We start from the raw sequence: 17,074 nt of genomic DNA on the forward strand, positions 1-17,074 counted from the left end.
AGAATGATGTGCTTATAATTATGTTTATAATAGGAATATTTCAAAAAAAAAATTCCCTTAGGTAGTTATTATACTAATGAGCAATTAAACTGCATGTTAGCTTTTTTTCCATCTAAATTCTATAGCTTTAAAATTGATGAATTTAAAAAAAAAAAATAACACGCATGTTTATTACCTACTTAGAAAACTATTACATTTTACATATCTATGCATTATCACAACTGTAATTTCCACGACAAATCAAAGGATCTGAAAGAATCCATCTAAAAATATATGAAAATTTTGCCCCATATTATTTATGATTCCATGAATGTTACATGTACATACATACTTTATCTATACAAACCAACAATCATTAAAATATAACACTAATGTATATACATTTAAATTGTACTTTCAAATTTTAAGGTAATGGCATTCCTGATGCTGTCTCTTTCTTTTTCCTCATATATTGACTGCAGTATTTCTCGCAAATGGTCATCTTCTTCGGGTTCATTCTTGATATCCCTGGCTTTTGCATTCAGAGAAAGAAGGATATGCTCTTGGGGTAGTTGGTATGAGAAAAATTGCTGGTTACAGCGTAATTCTGCAAATGCATATAGCATGATGTCAATTTTCATTCAGCCACTGCCGAAAATGATGAAAAACAAATTCAGTATTTTATAGCTCTGTGAATTTATTTATATATGATAAAAAAACGCACTTTTTTTTCAATACTACCGGGTTTTTTATCAACAAGTATGCATATGTTTTTTTTTTTATGTTTATATTTTTTCGCAGCGCTATTTGATACCAGGAGCTATAAACTAGTGTATTTCTTGAAAGACGTGCTTTAAGCATGTTGTACTGCGCAAGTCACAATAAACATTGACTGGTTTTGTCTATCTGACCAAGATCTTGCCTGATCTGGACCTTACCTTGTTTTTTGCTTTACTTTGAACTTGCTTGACCTTGACCTTGTTTGACCTGACATTGCTATGACCTTGCCCCTTTGACATACGTTGGCTAATTATCTAGGGTTACCATCAACGAAAAAATTTGATAGATTATTATTCTTTTCATCGATTTCAATTGTTTTGTATCAAGCGTTTTAAGTCGAAAGACTATTGGTAATTGAGACTGAGTATGAGTAAACAATTTCATAAATGAACATTCTTCAGAACATGGAATTGAATGCTTCGAAGCCTTGAATGTTGCGTGTAATGTGTTGTAATATTGTCATGCGGGTTATGAAGGTAGTGATCATTGCAGAAAAAAGGTTTACCGGGTTAAATACTTTTCTGCAATGTCGCCACCTTCATATCCCGCATGAATCACCAAAGAAAGCATTTTATTGTTTGAATAAACGGAAATGAACAATAAATGAACAATCTTTTTTTTGATAAGAAGTCAATCTTTCTGTCGTGAGTGTGATTTAAAGCTTCTTATATCTCAATTTTTGAAAACATGTAAGCTAGCTTATATACCAATAGTCTGGTTGCTTCTACATCTGCAGATATTGATATGTAAAACATAAAAAAATCGTTGCATCTGATGGGTTTTCTGTAGTAATTTAGCGAAGTGGGGGTCAACTTGTTGGGTTTATTTAAGGAATGAATTCAATATTTATTTGTTTTATACGTTTTAAACCATTTTATATCGGAAAGAACTAATAAATATTGAATTCATTCCTTATAATTTAATTTTTTTTTATTCTTAATTGCAGATAAAAACGGTCATTTGACCTTTAAAATGAGGTAAAATTGTACAAAATTCAAACGTAACGTCAGGCGTATTGATACTTTTTTGACGTTAGTCTTACTATGACGTAGGCAACATTCTTTATACGATATAAAATAATTTTTTAGCCAATCAGAAAGTTCGTTACAACCAGAATTAAATTATTTATCTTTAAGAGAGTTAGATGGTTGTGGCCGAGTTTTAAGAATAATTTACCTCCTTTTAGACCAGGAGCTTTGCATGTAGATATAAGAAAATATTCAAAATTTAAAACCAAAATATTTAGATTTCTGAATGTGTCTTATATAAAAGAAAGTTAAAGTCTGATATGACGTGTAATATGCAGACCAGAGAGAGAGAGAGAGAGAGAGAGAGAGAGAGAGAGAGTGTTTTAATCTTCTACACTACAACAATTCCTTCTCGTTTATGCAACGACTGGCATTATTTATTTGGCAAAACAGCTGGAATGATGGCGCTGATCTTCTCATGTCCAGTGGTTATGTATTATATGCATTGGTTAGACATTTTGAAGCTTTCAGTAAAAACATTTACTCAGATGAGGACTTTGCGCCAGCATTCAACACAGTTGAATAAGAATCAAGCCATCTAACATTTAGTAAATTCAACCTGTTAATTAAAAAACGTATAAATTCATATGCTTAATTTTTAGCTCATCTGAGCCAAAGGCGAAAGTGCGCTTTTCTGTTAAAAAGTAATTTTTCATGTATTCAATTTTGTTTGATTCTGGGACTGTTTTGTGACAGTTTATGTCAATTCGTTTTGAGTTAAAACAATTTCATGTGCAGTATTTTGCTCCCATTGCTCCTCTGAATGTAGCACTTGAAACTTAAGGAATAGTTATTTGTATGTGTACATGTGTATAGGTTAACCTTTGAAACGTTGAAAGCTTGCTTCACAGCGCAATTATCGGCGTTTTAAGCCGAAACTTAAGATTTTAAACCCTTTTCGCAATCTCAATAATAAAAACTGGCATTCTTGCATGAGGCCTTTATCATTCGATATTCAAAGCGATACAAAAAGCATCTAAGCAAAAAACTGCCTATTCATTTATTTCAAATTCCATTCAGTGACATAATCAGAATCATTTGTTGTAGTTTGAGGATCTTGAGGACCTTGAGGACATCTATCCAGATATGGAGGCCAGCACTGCAGCTACTACAGCCAGTAGGACTAGGAGAAGTGCCCCTCCCCCAATGAACGGGAAGATGGCTCCATATCCTGACCTCTTAGTCGTGCCAGTAGTAGGAGTAGTAGTAGTTATATACATCGTTGTTGGTGGCATCAGTTCTGAAGTAAAAATTCATTCTAAAACGTAACATTTCTTACCAACAAATGAGATTTCAGTTTTTTCTAAATGCATTTATTGTTTGTTTTCTGCTCGATTTTTTTTTGAAGTTTTAAAATTCTTTATTAAGCATTATATTTCTATTTTCATTATGAAGAAAATAAAAAAATAGTTGATAAGCATTTGTTTGAATTATTGCTAACAATTTGTTTTTGTTTTAAGAGAAGATAGATAGATCGATCGATCGATCGATCGATCGATCGATCGATAGATAATGTATACCGTATATATATCTTTTGCCCATTTGGCAAGGACGTTTACAGAGGAAGAGTCTATATTCATATGAATAAACATTTTCATCACATGGAATAGAACTTCCCTTTAGAATATTCTAAAAACAATTTTTTCTGTAGCAATTTCTTGTTTAAAACTGAAGCCAACTAACAATAAATATGATGTGTAGATTTTTTAAACTCAACTGTGCAATCTGTTCTTATACATCATTTGCTGGAATGTCGCATTTTCTATAGGGTAACAATATATAAACTGGGGTGTAGAAGCTTAAGCAGGCTGATCATGAATGATCAACAAATTAATCATTATATCTGTTTTAACCTTTCCAAAAGATATTTGTGCCAATAAACTTGCATAAAGTAAGAATTATCCAAACATCTTAGCTTTCAAATTTGAACATTTTCCGGAATCTTAATACAATACAAAGCTCTTTTTTATTGGAGGTAATATATAGCTTAAAATGGTCGCCACCGTCCAGTCCTCTGAATGATGAAGAGTCTAAACTTCTGAATTGCTTGATGTGTTTGGTTTTTTTTATTATTATGTTTCACTGGCGTCGGAAGCAAATTGAAAGTGGGGGGGCTAGACTGATTCTCAGAAATATTCAGAGAAAAAAACATAATTCCCAAGTAAACCTATAAAAAAAAATTCTGTCCTTCCAAATTCTCCTTTTTCAACTATAACGGAATTCCTAATCCATGGGGGGGGGGGAGGGGGGGGGGGCTAGTATGACTTTGACTCCAACTTCGCAATCTTTCAAAGGTACATTAAGGAACAATTACATTTCCTGCGAAAAAAAGTCGGGGGGCTGACCCCTCTATTCTGCTATGTGCCTAATAGTTAGGTCTAACTTGGCAAAAAAAGTGAGAGGGGGGGCTAAGCCCCCCCCCCCCCCCCTAGCCACCCCCCCCCCCCCCCCCGTTTCCGACGCCTTTGTGTTTACTTACTGTCACATTTTTCTCCGTAGTATCCCTTGTCGCATTTACAGGCAGCTTCATATATTCCAAATTCGTTTTGGAAGATTACACATTGTCCATTCCCACAGTCATCCACGTTGTCTAACGGACTACAAACGCCGAGATCTACGCACAAATTAAACAAAAATATATACATTTATTTTATTTTTATCGCTTTCTTTTATAATTTATCGATGAAAAAGCAGTAGAATACATTTAACGTTACTGAAACTTCATGAATGGAAATGAAAATTGTTTATCCTATTCAAAGTCAGAATATTTGATAGCAAGGAAAACTTGATTTGTGTTTTTCTTTTGATTTTCCCCTTACAATATCCTATTCATTCCATATCATTATATAAACTGTTAACTGTCAATAAATAAATGTAAAAATATTTACTAAAAAACTATAGTTCATCAAAATTTTCTTCTTAGGCATTGAATGCTCCTATAACACAACAAGCAGTGCAAACAAATTAAACACCGCGCGTAAGCGCGTCATGACAATTTGTCTGCACCGCTTGGTTTGTTTTAAGACCGACGACATCCAAAACTAAGCACTCAATGCTTATATTTAAATTCATACTAACGTCTATCATGAAATTTTTGTGCATTGTTGCTTTAAAGCCATAATATACATTCATAGGCAGGAATATGAAATCCATATAAACAGCCATATTAACATTTTTTTTTTGTTCGCTTCCGCGACTGAAAATATGGTGCTATAAACGTTATCGAAAAAAAAAATCTTTTTAACTGAAAAATAAATAAAAATTTAGCGATAATTTTCCATTAGTACATATCAAATTGATTATGTAAATTGGAACGTTTCCTTTTGTCTTACAATAATAGATATACTCAAAACGCGTGATGACGTTTATATTTGTGTTCGTGGTGCATGAATTACTAAAGTCTATTCAAATGAAATAGAACGTCGCAGATATCCAATGCAAACATAAGAGGAAATGTACATTAAATGTAAATATATTAGCAAAAAATTTATATTTTCCATACCAACACAAACTGTCAATGCGGTTCCACCAACAGTTACGCCAGAATCGATCTCATCGAAACCGTCCTTACACTCGCATTCAAAAGTTTCGTCTGCATCTTCATCCTCACATGTGGCATTGTCTGGACAGCTTCCATCATCATCGCCATCCACACATGTTCCGAACGCGTCAACGGAAGCCGAGTAAAGCAAAACGCAGAGTAGGAGACATTGAAATCCTCGCATTTTGTCAGCCTTGCTAGTAATTTCAAAGAGACCCCACGGTGCACTGTTGTAACACTGTGCTGTACGTGCATTTATATACACATGTCACCACAGCGATAATTGGAGGAAAATATTAACTCGGTTTCTCTCCAAAGGGCATGCAATATTTTTACAAACGCATATATACCAAACCCTTTTACCTGTCATTAAGTGTTTATTTCTACGTATTAGTACATATTCATCTGCTTATGTAAACGTAATCTTTATGTAGTTTTGCAATGGGTATACGTAGCATTTATAATGTCAGAGATAAAAGGATAAAAATATAAGTTTTTATCAACCAAAGGTCTTTTGGTCGGATGGGTTTTTATGTAAGTGCAAAAAAATTCAAAAAATCCTCATAGGAGTAAAAATAATTTTTTTCCTGTTATAATAAAGGAGTTTTGAAGAGATAAAAAAATTATGCAATATGAAGTTCAATATTAAATAAACAGTATATATGTTGCTTGATAAGACAATCTACCAGAGCCATTTAGCAAGCAACTCTATGGGAGCCGTTCAATTGATAATCTGTGGCGGATGTTCCACAGGATAATCCATAAGGCCGTTAAATAAGATAATCTATGGTGGCTGCTCAATAGGATTATGCATTTGTTCGCTCAAAAAGGTAATCTATGGTGGCCACTCAACAAAATTATCTAAATCGAAAGTTTGATAAGATAATCCTGCGGTTAATCTATGGTGCTTGCTAAGTAAAAAATCTTTTGTGGTCTCTCAATAAGTTAACATATGAAGGCCACTCAAAAAGATATTGCATGGGGTTCGTTTATTAAGATATTCTATGATAGCTGTTCAATAAGATAATCCACGAGGACCGTTCAGTTTCATACATGTAATCTATGTTGGCTGCTCAAATTCATAATCCATGGGGGTCGCTCAATGAGACAATCATAATCTATGAGGGTCGTTTGTTAAAATTATTATTTTCCTATAGGATATTAATTTTGGAGTCCTACACCATCATGATTATTTCATACAGTCCGTAATTTTTCTATGGTTGCTGAAGGTTTCAACCTTTCGATAAACTTGTTTGACTTGGATCATGCAGAAATCAGTCCTGTCAATTTCTATAGAGCTATAAGTCACACTCTTTTTTTCAAATCGCATTTACTATCGATATATATATATTCAGTGATTGATTGCAAAACTTGAAAATAGCACGAAATGCGGTAATCGTTCCATTAGAAGGACTATTGTTTACTAGTGTTTAAAAGAAAAGGGAAAGAGGTAAAAACAATACAAAAATTCCGTAATAATCAAAAATTAATTTCGTTATAAACAAAAAAACAATTGAAATCAGTATTTTAAAATAAGGTTATTATTCTGTAAAAAGCATCACTTTAAAGCTACTGGGCGTTATATTTCAATTTGTGAATACATCGAATGGGTTTTCTTTGGTAATTTATAGGGGATTGACGCGGAGGAGAGAGTTAATGGGTTATGAAATGTTGGATTTTTAGCTATATAAGGTGTTTATAGTGTGGATAGAGTATCATAAGCTATTTCATTCTGTAATCGAAGAACTCTGTATAGAATTTTACTACAGTTATTGCCGAGATCAAATAGATACCACGGACATTATTCTCCCATGTACCACGAACGTCATCAATAAATTATCAGATCTTAAACAAATACCAAAGTTGAGTCGATCATGAGTTTAAAACTTAAAAACTTGCTCTTTATAAAACAAATTGATAACACGTTTAAGTGTCCTGTTGGGTGATGTGTATTCCCTTTAGTGATTATTTCAAAGAGTTAATCGCGGCTGTTCCAAGACCTTCATCCAACACATTTCACTGCTTGTTCGTCCAAATAAAAAAAATGTTTAGTTAATTATCAATTTTTTTAATCTAAATTTTAAAAAAATAATAATAATAATTTTAGTGTATATTTCATTCATCGAAAAATATATCGTCTGCATTCGATTCCGATCGATAGTCTGCGATCCATGTACTTGTAAACAAACATGCCGATGTACAAACAAGTTGTCCCTCCACCTGTTGGAGAACGTTTTCATTATAAATCAGAACGGGTACACATTATAGATAATCATAAGCCTGTTCGTTCGTTTGCTCGGCAATATGTTATTGCTTCTTTGGTAACCGGTTAAATTTACCGTATTTCGGAATGAGTTAGAAACATTGCAAACAAAACCTTTGGGGTTACGAATCAGATTCATCTCGCTTTAAAATATGATCTACTTCCTCTCTCCATAGATAAACCGATCAGCTGATAGTCGGAGCTGTTAGTAGAATAGAAAAAAGTTCTTGTCATCGTGAATGTTGCAGAATAACCTACGATGTCGAAAAATGTCTCGGCTTTTAATTATATTTCTAAACAACATCTCTTTCTTACTAGATATTCATGAATTCAATTTTGTTTGCGTCTGAATTTTTTTAAAAGAATTTTGGCCAATAAGTTTTCGAATTAAAACCGATATTATGTGCAGCATTTTGTTACCTTATATGCTCCCATGCATACAGTTCTTGAGAGCTTGAAGATTTGTTTGTGTATATGGGTAAACCTCTTAAAACCTTTTAGAAGGTTGCTTCTCAATGCAATTATCGGCGTTTTAGGCCGAATCTCAAGATTTTAAACCCTTTTCGCCATTTCAATAATAAAAAATGGTGTTCATACATCATGCCTTTATCATTCGATATTCAAAGCGATACAAAAAATTATCTACACAAAAAACTGCCTAATCATTTATTTCAAATTCCATTCAGTGACATAATCAGAATCATTTGTTGTAGTTTGAGGATCTTGAGGACATCTATCCAGATGAGGACGCCACCGCTGCAGCTCCTCCAGCCAGTAGGGCTAGCAGAAGTGCCCCTCCCCCAATGATCGGAATGAGGGGTCCATATCCTGACCGCTTAGTCGTGCCAGTAGTAGGAGTTGTAGGCATTGTTGTTGTTGTTATTAGTTCTGAAGTGAAAATTCATTCTAAATCGTTACATTTCTTACCATCAAATGAGATTTCAGTTTTTTCTAAATGCATTTATTGTTTGTTTTCTGCTCGATTTTTTTTGAAGTTTTAAAATTCTTTATTAAGTAATATATTCCTATTTTCATTATGAATAAAGAAAAAGAAAGTTGATTATCATTTAATTGAATTATTGCTTGTGAATTGCTTGTGTTTTATGCCAATATATTTATACGCAGTCAAATTGTATACAGGAAAACAATGATGGTTTTAATCAAACTATGTTCATGATGAATCATTTCCTCGTTAAATATAACATAAACGTAAACATTACCATTTTTCAAAGACGTTTACAGAGGAAGGGTCTATATTAATAAGAATAAATATTTTCATCACATGCAAAAGGATTTCCTTTTGGAATATTCTTATATCATAATTTACTGTAGCAATTTCTTGTTTAAAAACACCTAATACGATGTGTAGAATGTTTTTAAAACCCAACTGTGCGATCTGTTCTTATACAGCACATGCTGGAGTGTCGAATTTTTTAAAGGTAACAATTTATAAGCTGGGATGTAGAAGCTTAAGCTGGCTGAATGATCAACAAAATAACCATTATATTGTTTTAAACTTTTCAAAATATCCAAACGTTTTAGATTTCAATTTTGAACATTTTCCGGAATCTTTATACAAAATAAAGCTCTTTTTTATTGGAGGCAATATATAGCTTAAAATGGTCGCCACCGTCCAGTCCTCTGAATGATGAAGAGTCTAAACTTCTGAATTGCTTGATTTGTTAGGTTTTTTTATTATTATGTTTACTTACTGTCACATTTTTCTCCGTAGTATCCCTTGTCGCATATACAGGCAGCTTCAACTATTCCAAACTCGTTTTGGAAGATTTTACATGTTCCATTCTTACCACAGTCATCCACTTCGTTGTCTAACGGACTGCAAACGCCGAGATCTACGCACAAATGAAGACAAAAAATATATACATTTATTTTATCTTTATCGCTTTCTTTTATAATTTATCGATGAAAAGCAGTAGAGCGAATTAACGTTACTGATACATCGTGAATGGAAATGAAAATTGTTTATCCTATTCAAAGTCAGAATATATTGATAGCAAGGAAAACTTGATTTGTGTTTTTCTTTTGACTTTCAATATCCTATTCATTCCATATCATTATATAAACTGTTAACTGTCAATAAATAAATGTAAAAATATTTACTAAAAAACGTTAGTTCATCAAAATTTTCTACTTAGGCATTTAATGCTCCTATAACACAACAAGAAGTGCAAACAAATTAAACACCGCGCGTAAGCGCGTCATGATAATTTGTCTGCACCGCTTGGTGTGTTTTTAGACCGATGACATCCAAAACTAAGCACGCAATACTTATATTTATATTCATACTAACGTCTATCGTATATGAAATTTTCGTGCATTGTCGCTTTAAAGCCATAATATACGCTCATAGGCAGGAATATGAAATCCATATAAACAGCCATATTAACATTTTTTTTGTTCGCTTCCGCGACTGAAAATATGGTGCTATAAACGTTATCGAAAAAAAAAATCTTTTTAACTGAAAAATAAATAAAATTTAGCAATAATTTTCCATTAGTACATATCAAATTGATTATGTAAATTGGAACGTTTCCTTTTGTCTTACAATAATAAATATACTCAAAACGCGTGATGACGTTTATATTTGTGCTCGTGGTGCATGAATTACTAAAGTCTTTTCAAATGAAATAGAACGTCGCAGATATCCAATGCAAACATAAGAGGAAATGTACATTGAATGTAAATATATTAGCAAAAAATTTATATTTTCCATACCAACACAAATTGTCAATGCGGTTCCACCAACAGTTACGCTAGAATCGATCTCATCGAAACCGTCTTTACACTCGCATTCAAAAGTTTCGTCTTCATCTTCATCCTCACATGTGGCATTGTCTGGACAGCTTCCATCATCATCAGCACTATCACATTCACCGAACGCGTCAACGGAAGCCGAGTAAAGCAAAACGCAGAGTAGGAGACATTGAAATCCTCGCATTTTGTCAGCCTTGCTAGTAATTTCAAAGAGACCCCACGATGCACTGTTGTAACACTGTGCTGTACGTGCATTTATATACAAATGTCACCACAGCGATAATTGGAGGGAAATATTAACTCGGTTTCTCTCCAAAAGGGCATGCAATATTTTTACAAACGCACATAAACCAACCCATTTTACCTGTCATTAAGTGTACATTTCTACGTATTAGTACATATTCATCTGCTTATGTAAACGTAATCTTTATGTTGTTTTGCAATGAGTATACGTAGCATTTATAATGTCAGAGATAAAAGGGTAAAATTAAAAGTTTTTATCAACCAAAATGTCTTTCGGTTGGGTGGGTTGTTTTTTTTTTTTGGAAGTGCAAAAAAATTGTGAAAAAAAAAAATAAAAAATCCTCATAGGAGTAAAATTGATTTTTTTCCTGTAACATGTATAATAAAGAAGTTTTGAAGAGAGAAAAAGAAATTATGCGATATGAAGTTCAATTAAATAATCAATATGAGGGTCGCTTAATAAAATAATCTACTAGAGCCGTTTAACAAGCAAGTCCATGGGAGCCGTACAATTGATAATCTGTGGTGGCTGCTCAATAGGATAATACATTTGTTCGCTCAAAAGGGTAATATGTGGTGACCAGTCAACAAGATTATCTATTAGAAAAATTTGATAAGATAATCCTCAGGTTAATCTATGGTGACCGCAAAGTTGGAAAATATGTTGTGGTTGCTCAATAAGTTAATCTAACTAATAAGTTAGTATGAAGGCCACTCAAAAAGATATTGCATGAGGGTCGTTCAATAAGATATTCTATGACGGCTGTTCAATACGATAAGCTATGAAGTCTGCTTAATATGGTTATTTATAAGGTCGTTTTACAAGATAATCAATGATGGCTGATCAATGTATAATCCATGGTGGCCACTAGATAAGATAATTTATGGGGATCGTTTATTAAGGTAATCTTTTGGAGCCATGAAGCGACAGTTAAATCATTTGTGAAGGCATTTTATTCAAATAGCTAATAATAGTCGCATGATTAGATTTCTAATAAGATCATCTATGAAAAAATGGGGAAATGTTTTAATTATATCAAAAATATGTATATGACAATTAAGTCATAAATTACTATGGATGGCTTATCCTCCGAATCTTTTAGCTGTAATGTTAGAGTACATCACGCTGAAATTTTGACGCCATTTTTATTTTTGTATCTAGAATATATTAATTACTTAGAAAAAATTCTTGATTGGTAAAAAATATAATTGGGTTACATAGTGTCACTAAACCTATAGATGATGAACTGTTTTTGTATTTTGAAATATGTATTCTTTTTTATGTTGACGACACTGTAAATCTTGCTGAAACGTCTGATGATTTACGAAATGTTCTGAATGAATTAAGATTGTATTTATATTGTGAGCAATGGAAGGGTATTTCCTAGAGGTTCAATGATAAAATGGGTATTTCACTTCAGAAATGAAATATAATTGAAAATATGAAAGAGTTTCAATTCCTTGGATTTTTTTTTTTACGTTCAGGGTTTTTCAAAAAAGCAAGAACACATCTATGTGAACTGGCACAGAAGGCCATGTATGGGGTCACCAGGAAAAGCAATTTAATTTACCTGTCGACTGTCAATTAGACCATTTTGATAAAGTAATAATGTTTGTATTATTATATGGATGTGAAGTATGCGGCTATCGAAACATGGAAAATATAGAACGTATTCATTTGAAATTGTTGAAACACTTACTGAATTAAAAAAAGTTGTACTCCATCGATGTCATGCATGGTTTGTGGAGAAACCGGAAGGTTCCCGTTATCTTTAAATATTTCTTAGGTCTTTCCACCTTTCAGGTGAAAGACCTTTTGTATTTCTTATGTTTTTTATTTTTTTTTATCTCTTTTTTTCCAGGGACAGCTTTTTTATTTCTAGAGATATTGAAACAATTTTTACTTAATGTGATTGACCATTAAAAGTTATTGTACCAAGTGACCCTTTGCTTGTTGCCCTTTTTGTACGAAAAGCTTGTTATCGCTACCCCTCTGAAACCGTAAGAGATAGAGACTTGAATCTTTTACTAACGTCTGTAGTTCACTTAGACGCTCCTTCAATCTGTTCATACCAAAAGGGTCAAAGACCCCCTTCTATCAGCTATTGCCCCTGAAATTTGAATTTCCATAAAATCACTTCCAACTTTTTTACTATTTGTCATAGAGACTTCGGACCTCTTGGGATGGAAGCGTCTACATTATCCGATCAAAATGACATAAAGGTCAAAGGTCAAGGTCACTTAAAAATCTGTGTATTCATGAGTTTTCGTATCTCTTTTGTTTAGGGTGATATAGAGAAATGTTATCAAGGATTTAGGAGGACGTCTTAAGACATTTCAAAATGTAGCCCTTCAGCTCCCACATTGAAATAGTTAGTGAGTTATTGCCCCTTTTGTACGACATGCTTGTTATCGCTACTCCTCTGAAACCATAAGAGGTAGAGACTTGAAACTTTTACCAATGTCTTCAGTACACTTAGAAGTTTCTTCAATCTATTGATCCCAAAAGGGTCCAACGTCCCCTTCTGGCAGTAATTCCCCTTTAAATTTCATTGATTTCACAATCACATACGAATAACCCCCCCTTTTTTATGTGTGACCTTGACCTTTGACCTCTTAGAACTGGTGTGTTATAGGTATCTGCAAAATATATATATATATATATATATATATATATATATATATATATATATATATATATATATATATATATATAGATATATATATATATATATATATATATAGATATATATATATATATATATATATATATATATATAGATATATATATATATATATATATATATATATATATAGATATATATATATATATATATAGATATATATATATAGATATATATATATATATAGATATATATATATATATATATAGATATATATATATTTATATAGATATATATATATAGATATATATATATATATATATATAGATATATATATATTTATATATATTTATATAGATATATATATATAGATATATATATATATATATATATATAGATATATATATATTTATATATATATATAGATATATATATATATATATATATATATATATATATATATATATATATATATATATATATATATATATATATATATATATATATATCTATATATATATATATATATATATATCTATATATATATATATATATATCTATATATATATATATATATATATAGATATATATATATATATATCTATATATATATATATATATATATATACATATATATATATATATATATATATACATATATATATATATATATATATAGATATATATATATATATATATATATAATATTTATATATATACACACACACATCAGATTCATTTATATGTACAAGTAGCTCTTTCAAACACAACCCCCCCCCCCTTTTAAGTTTAGGTTTGACCTTTGCCGTTGACCTGACTTTGACCTTGACCTTTAAGTACTGATGTGTATGAATAATTAGCTCTTTCAAACAACACCCATAAACCTACACCCCTTATTTTTAGGTTTGACCTTGACCATTGACCTGACCTTGATTTTTTACCTTGACCACTTAGAACTGATGTGTTATAAGTATATGCAACATATATATCAGATTCAGTTATATGTACAATTAGCCCCCTCCCCCCTTCCCTTCTTTTATACAAGGATTGAATTCTTATTTGAACTTGACCCTCGATAATTGAACTTGAAATTTAATATGTCTTTCTGAAATAACACCTAACAAAGTGTTACAACCGTTCGACAGAATTTTTTAAAAGTCTGAAACTCTGACTGCGACTTGACTGCAGACAACGTTTAAGACTACGCCTCCGAATAAAAATTCCAGCTCCAGTAATTCTCTAAGTAGAACTTGGCGAAAATCCATGGGATTGTTCCGCACACCTGAATCTAAGTGCCTGCCAAATTTCAAACGAAATGAACCATATTTCAGAAAGTTATCCACTCCATCGGCATCAAACCATTATTCCGGGAAACGAAATTTCAACGCTTCTATATTTGTATCTAATAAATTCATGCTCAAATTTTACTGACAATTTGCGTTTACTTTTTTATCAGCAACCTGTGACGATATGTGTTGAAGTTCTACGAAAGATAACTCTTCCTTCCCAGACCCCGATTTTATATAAGGAATAAGGAATCATTCTTTGAGTATTATGAGGTGATTATTTTGGTCGGGGCGTGATCAAATCCAATAAAGCCCGAAGGGCTTTATGATAGATTTGATCACGCCCCGACCGAAATTATCACCTCATAATATTCAAAGAATGATTCCTTATTACTTATATTTATATAATTTTAAGCCATCGTACGATTAAATATTTAAATATAAATAAGGAAACACCGCTAGCACCTCAATTTGGCGTCATTTGTATTATGGGTTATATAGTACAAAATCGATACGTAGTGTTATCACAGGCAAAGACACTGGAAAATGTAAATATATGAATTTAGTTTACATTTTCTTTCAGTTTGTTTATTTCCCGACTTGGCTGAAATACATGACTAGCCTTAATTCAGTTCTGATTTTCCGTACTTTTAATCCACAAATGCAGGACAGTAAATAGATTTCTGAGCACGTGCATTTCAAATCAACAGGAGAATGCGTGTCAGTAGAATGCGTGTCAGTTAATCCGACGTGGCCTTCCAGCATCTTCAAATAGCCGCTCGCGACAAGATTTTGACCTCGAAAAAGGATTTCTTAGTCGATGCTATCCGGCCACATTGTTTACAAGCAGCACTGATTTTTATTAACAATTTGATAAGCATCTGAACCAATCGCTTAGCGCCTATCTATTCATTACTCTTCTCAATGTCGTATTAACACTTTCCGGAATGTAAACAACACTGCGGATCTATACCATACGGGTGTGTATTGTTTTGCATCGCATCACATTCAACTGACAGCCTATAGTAATTAAAACACGCATTTGTTAAAAATTGCCGGGGCCTCGTGGTTAGTGTACAGGTATTGAAAGTTATTGGTCGCGGGTCCGAAACCCGTCGTGGCCGTTTTTGTTTCCTCTTGAAATTGAGTCAGAAATTGTTTTTTCTCTAATAACTCTTTAATTATCAACATTTTAAGTATTTTTAAAACCATTTTAAAAGGTGGAAAAGCCTCTAATTGTTCCTTAAACAATTAGTCTACTAATGTAGATACTAGCCTTACCTTTATTAGGTCTTTCCACCTTTCAGGTGAAATACCTTTTGTATTTCTTATGTTTTTATTATTTTTTTTTTCTCTTTTTTCCAGGGACATCTTTTTTATTCCTAGAGATATTGAAACAATTTTTTCTTTAAGTTATTGACCATTAAAAGTTATGATGCCAAATGTCCCTCTGCTTGAAAACTCTCAGAACTTACAAAGTTATTGCCCTTGTGTACGAAAAGCTGGTTGTCGCTACTCCTCTGAAACCATAAGATATAGAGACTTGTAACTTTTACCAATGTCTTTTGTACACTTCAATTTCTTTCTTCTTCAATTTCAAGTTTTTCAATCTATTCATACCGAAAGAATCTGAGGCCCCCTTCTAGTAGTTATTGCCCCTCCATAAAATCGCTTCAAACTTCTTTATTATTTATCATAGAGACTTCGGACTACTTGGGATAGAAGCGTCTTCCTTGGCCGAACAAAATAACATAAAGGTCAAAGGTCAAGGTCATTTGAAAATCTGTTAATTAATGAGTTTAAGATCTCTTATGTTTAGGGTGGTAGAGAAAAACTTTTTCATGGATGTAGTAGAACATCTTAAGACATTTTAAAATATAGCCCCTTGGCTCCTACCTGAAAATATATACAGAGTTATTGTCCCTATTGTACGAAATGCTTGTTATCGCTACTCCTCTGAAACCATAAGGAATAAACTTTTACCAATGTCTTTATTACACTTAGAGGATTCTTTAATCTATGTATACCGTAAGGATTTGAGGCTCCCTTCTAGTAGTTATTGCCTTGAAAGTATTTAATAAGTTTCTATAAAATCACTTCAAATTTTTTTTTTTATTTGTCATTGAAATTTCGGTCCACTTAGAATGGGAGCGTCTACCTTGGCCAAACAAAATGACATAAAGGTCAAAGGTCAATGTCATTTGGAAATCCGTTAATTAATGAGTTTTTAGATCTTTTTAGTTTAGGGTAGTACAGAAAAACCTTTTCATGGATGTAATAGGACTTCTTCAGACATTTCAAATATAACCCTTCAGCTTCTACCTTTTATCAATTATAGAGTTATTGCCCCTATTGTACAAAATGATTGTTATCGCTACTTCTCATAAACGAATAGAGGTAGAGACTTATAAATTTTACCAATGTCTTCAGTTCACTTAGAGATTCTTCAATCTATTCATACCGAAAGGGCCCGAGGCCCCCTTCTAGCAGTTATCGCCCCTGGCTACAACTTTTGAACCTTACATCGTAGGGCCTTCAAACCACCTTTAATTGAA

At 32.3% G+C, this 17,074-nt stretch overlaps 2 protein-coding genes across 2 annotated transcripts; both read right to left on the reverse strand.

Annotated features, from left to right (window-relative positions):
- Nucleotides 1–2,773: 2,773 nt before the first annotated feature.
- Nucleotides 2,774–5,595, reverse strand: LOC105323605 (transmembrane matrix receptor MUP-4-like). Its single transcript, XM_066082573.1, has 3 exons — nt 5,290–5,595; nt 4,267–4,401; nt 2,774–3,027 (listed from the first exon to the last, which is right to left on the reverse strand). The coding sequence occupies exons 1-3, from the start codon at nt 5,510–5,512 to the stop codon at nt 2,864–2,866; spliced, it is 522 nt and encodes a 173-aa protein (XP_065938645.1). The 5' UTR covers nt 5,513–5,595; the 3' UTR covers nt 2,774–2,863.
- A 2,648-nt stretch (nt 5,596–8,243) lies between these two features.
- LOC105340991 (EGF-like repeat and discoidin I-like domain-containing protein 3) lies at nt 8,244–10,624 on the reverse strand. Its single transcript, XM_066082575.1, has 3 exons — nt 10,328–10,624; nt 9,304–9,444; nt 8,244–8,479 (listed from the first exon to the last, which is right to left on the reverse strand). The coding sequence occupies exons 1-3, from the start codon at nt 10,548–10,550 to the stop codon at nt 8,325–8,327; spliced, it is 519 nt and encodes a 172-aa protein (XP_065938647.1). The 5' UTR covers nt 10,551–10,624; the 3' UTR covers nt 8,244–8,324.
- Between the last annotated feature and the right edge of the window lie 6,450 nt (nt 10,625–17,074).

This window comes from Magallana gigas, chromosome 4 (genome assembly GCF_963853765.1).
Source record: "Magallana gigas chromosome 4, xbMagGiga1.1, whole genome shotgun sequence".
In the NCBI taxonomy this organism is placed as follows: Eukaryota; Metazoa; Mollusca; class Bivalvia; order Ostreida; family Ostreidae; genus Magallana; species Magallana gigas.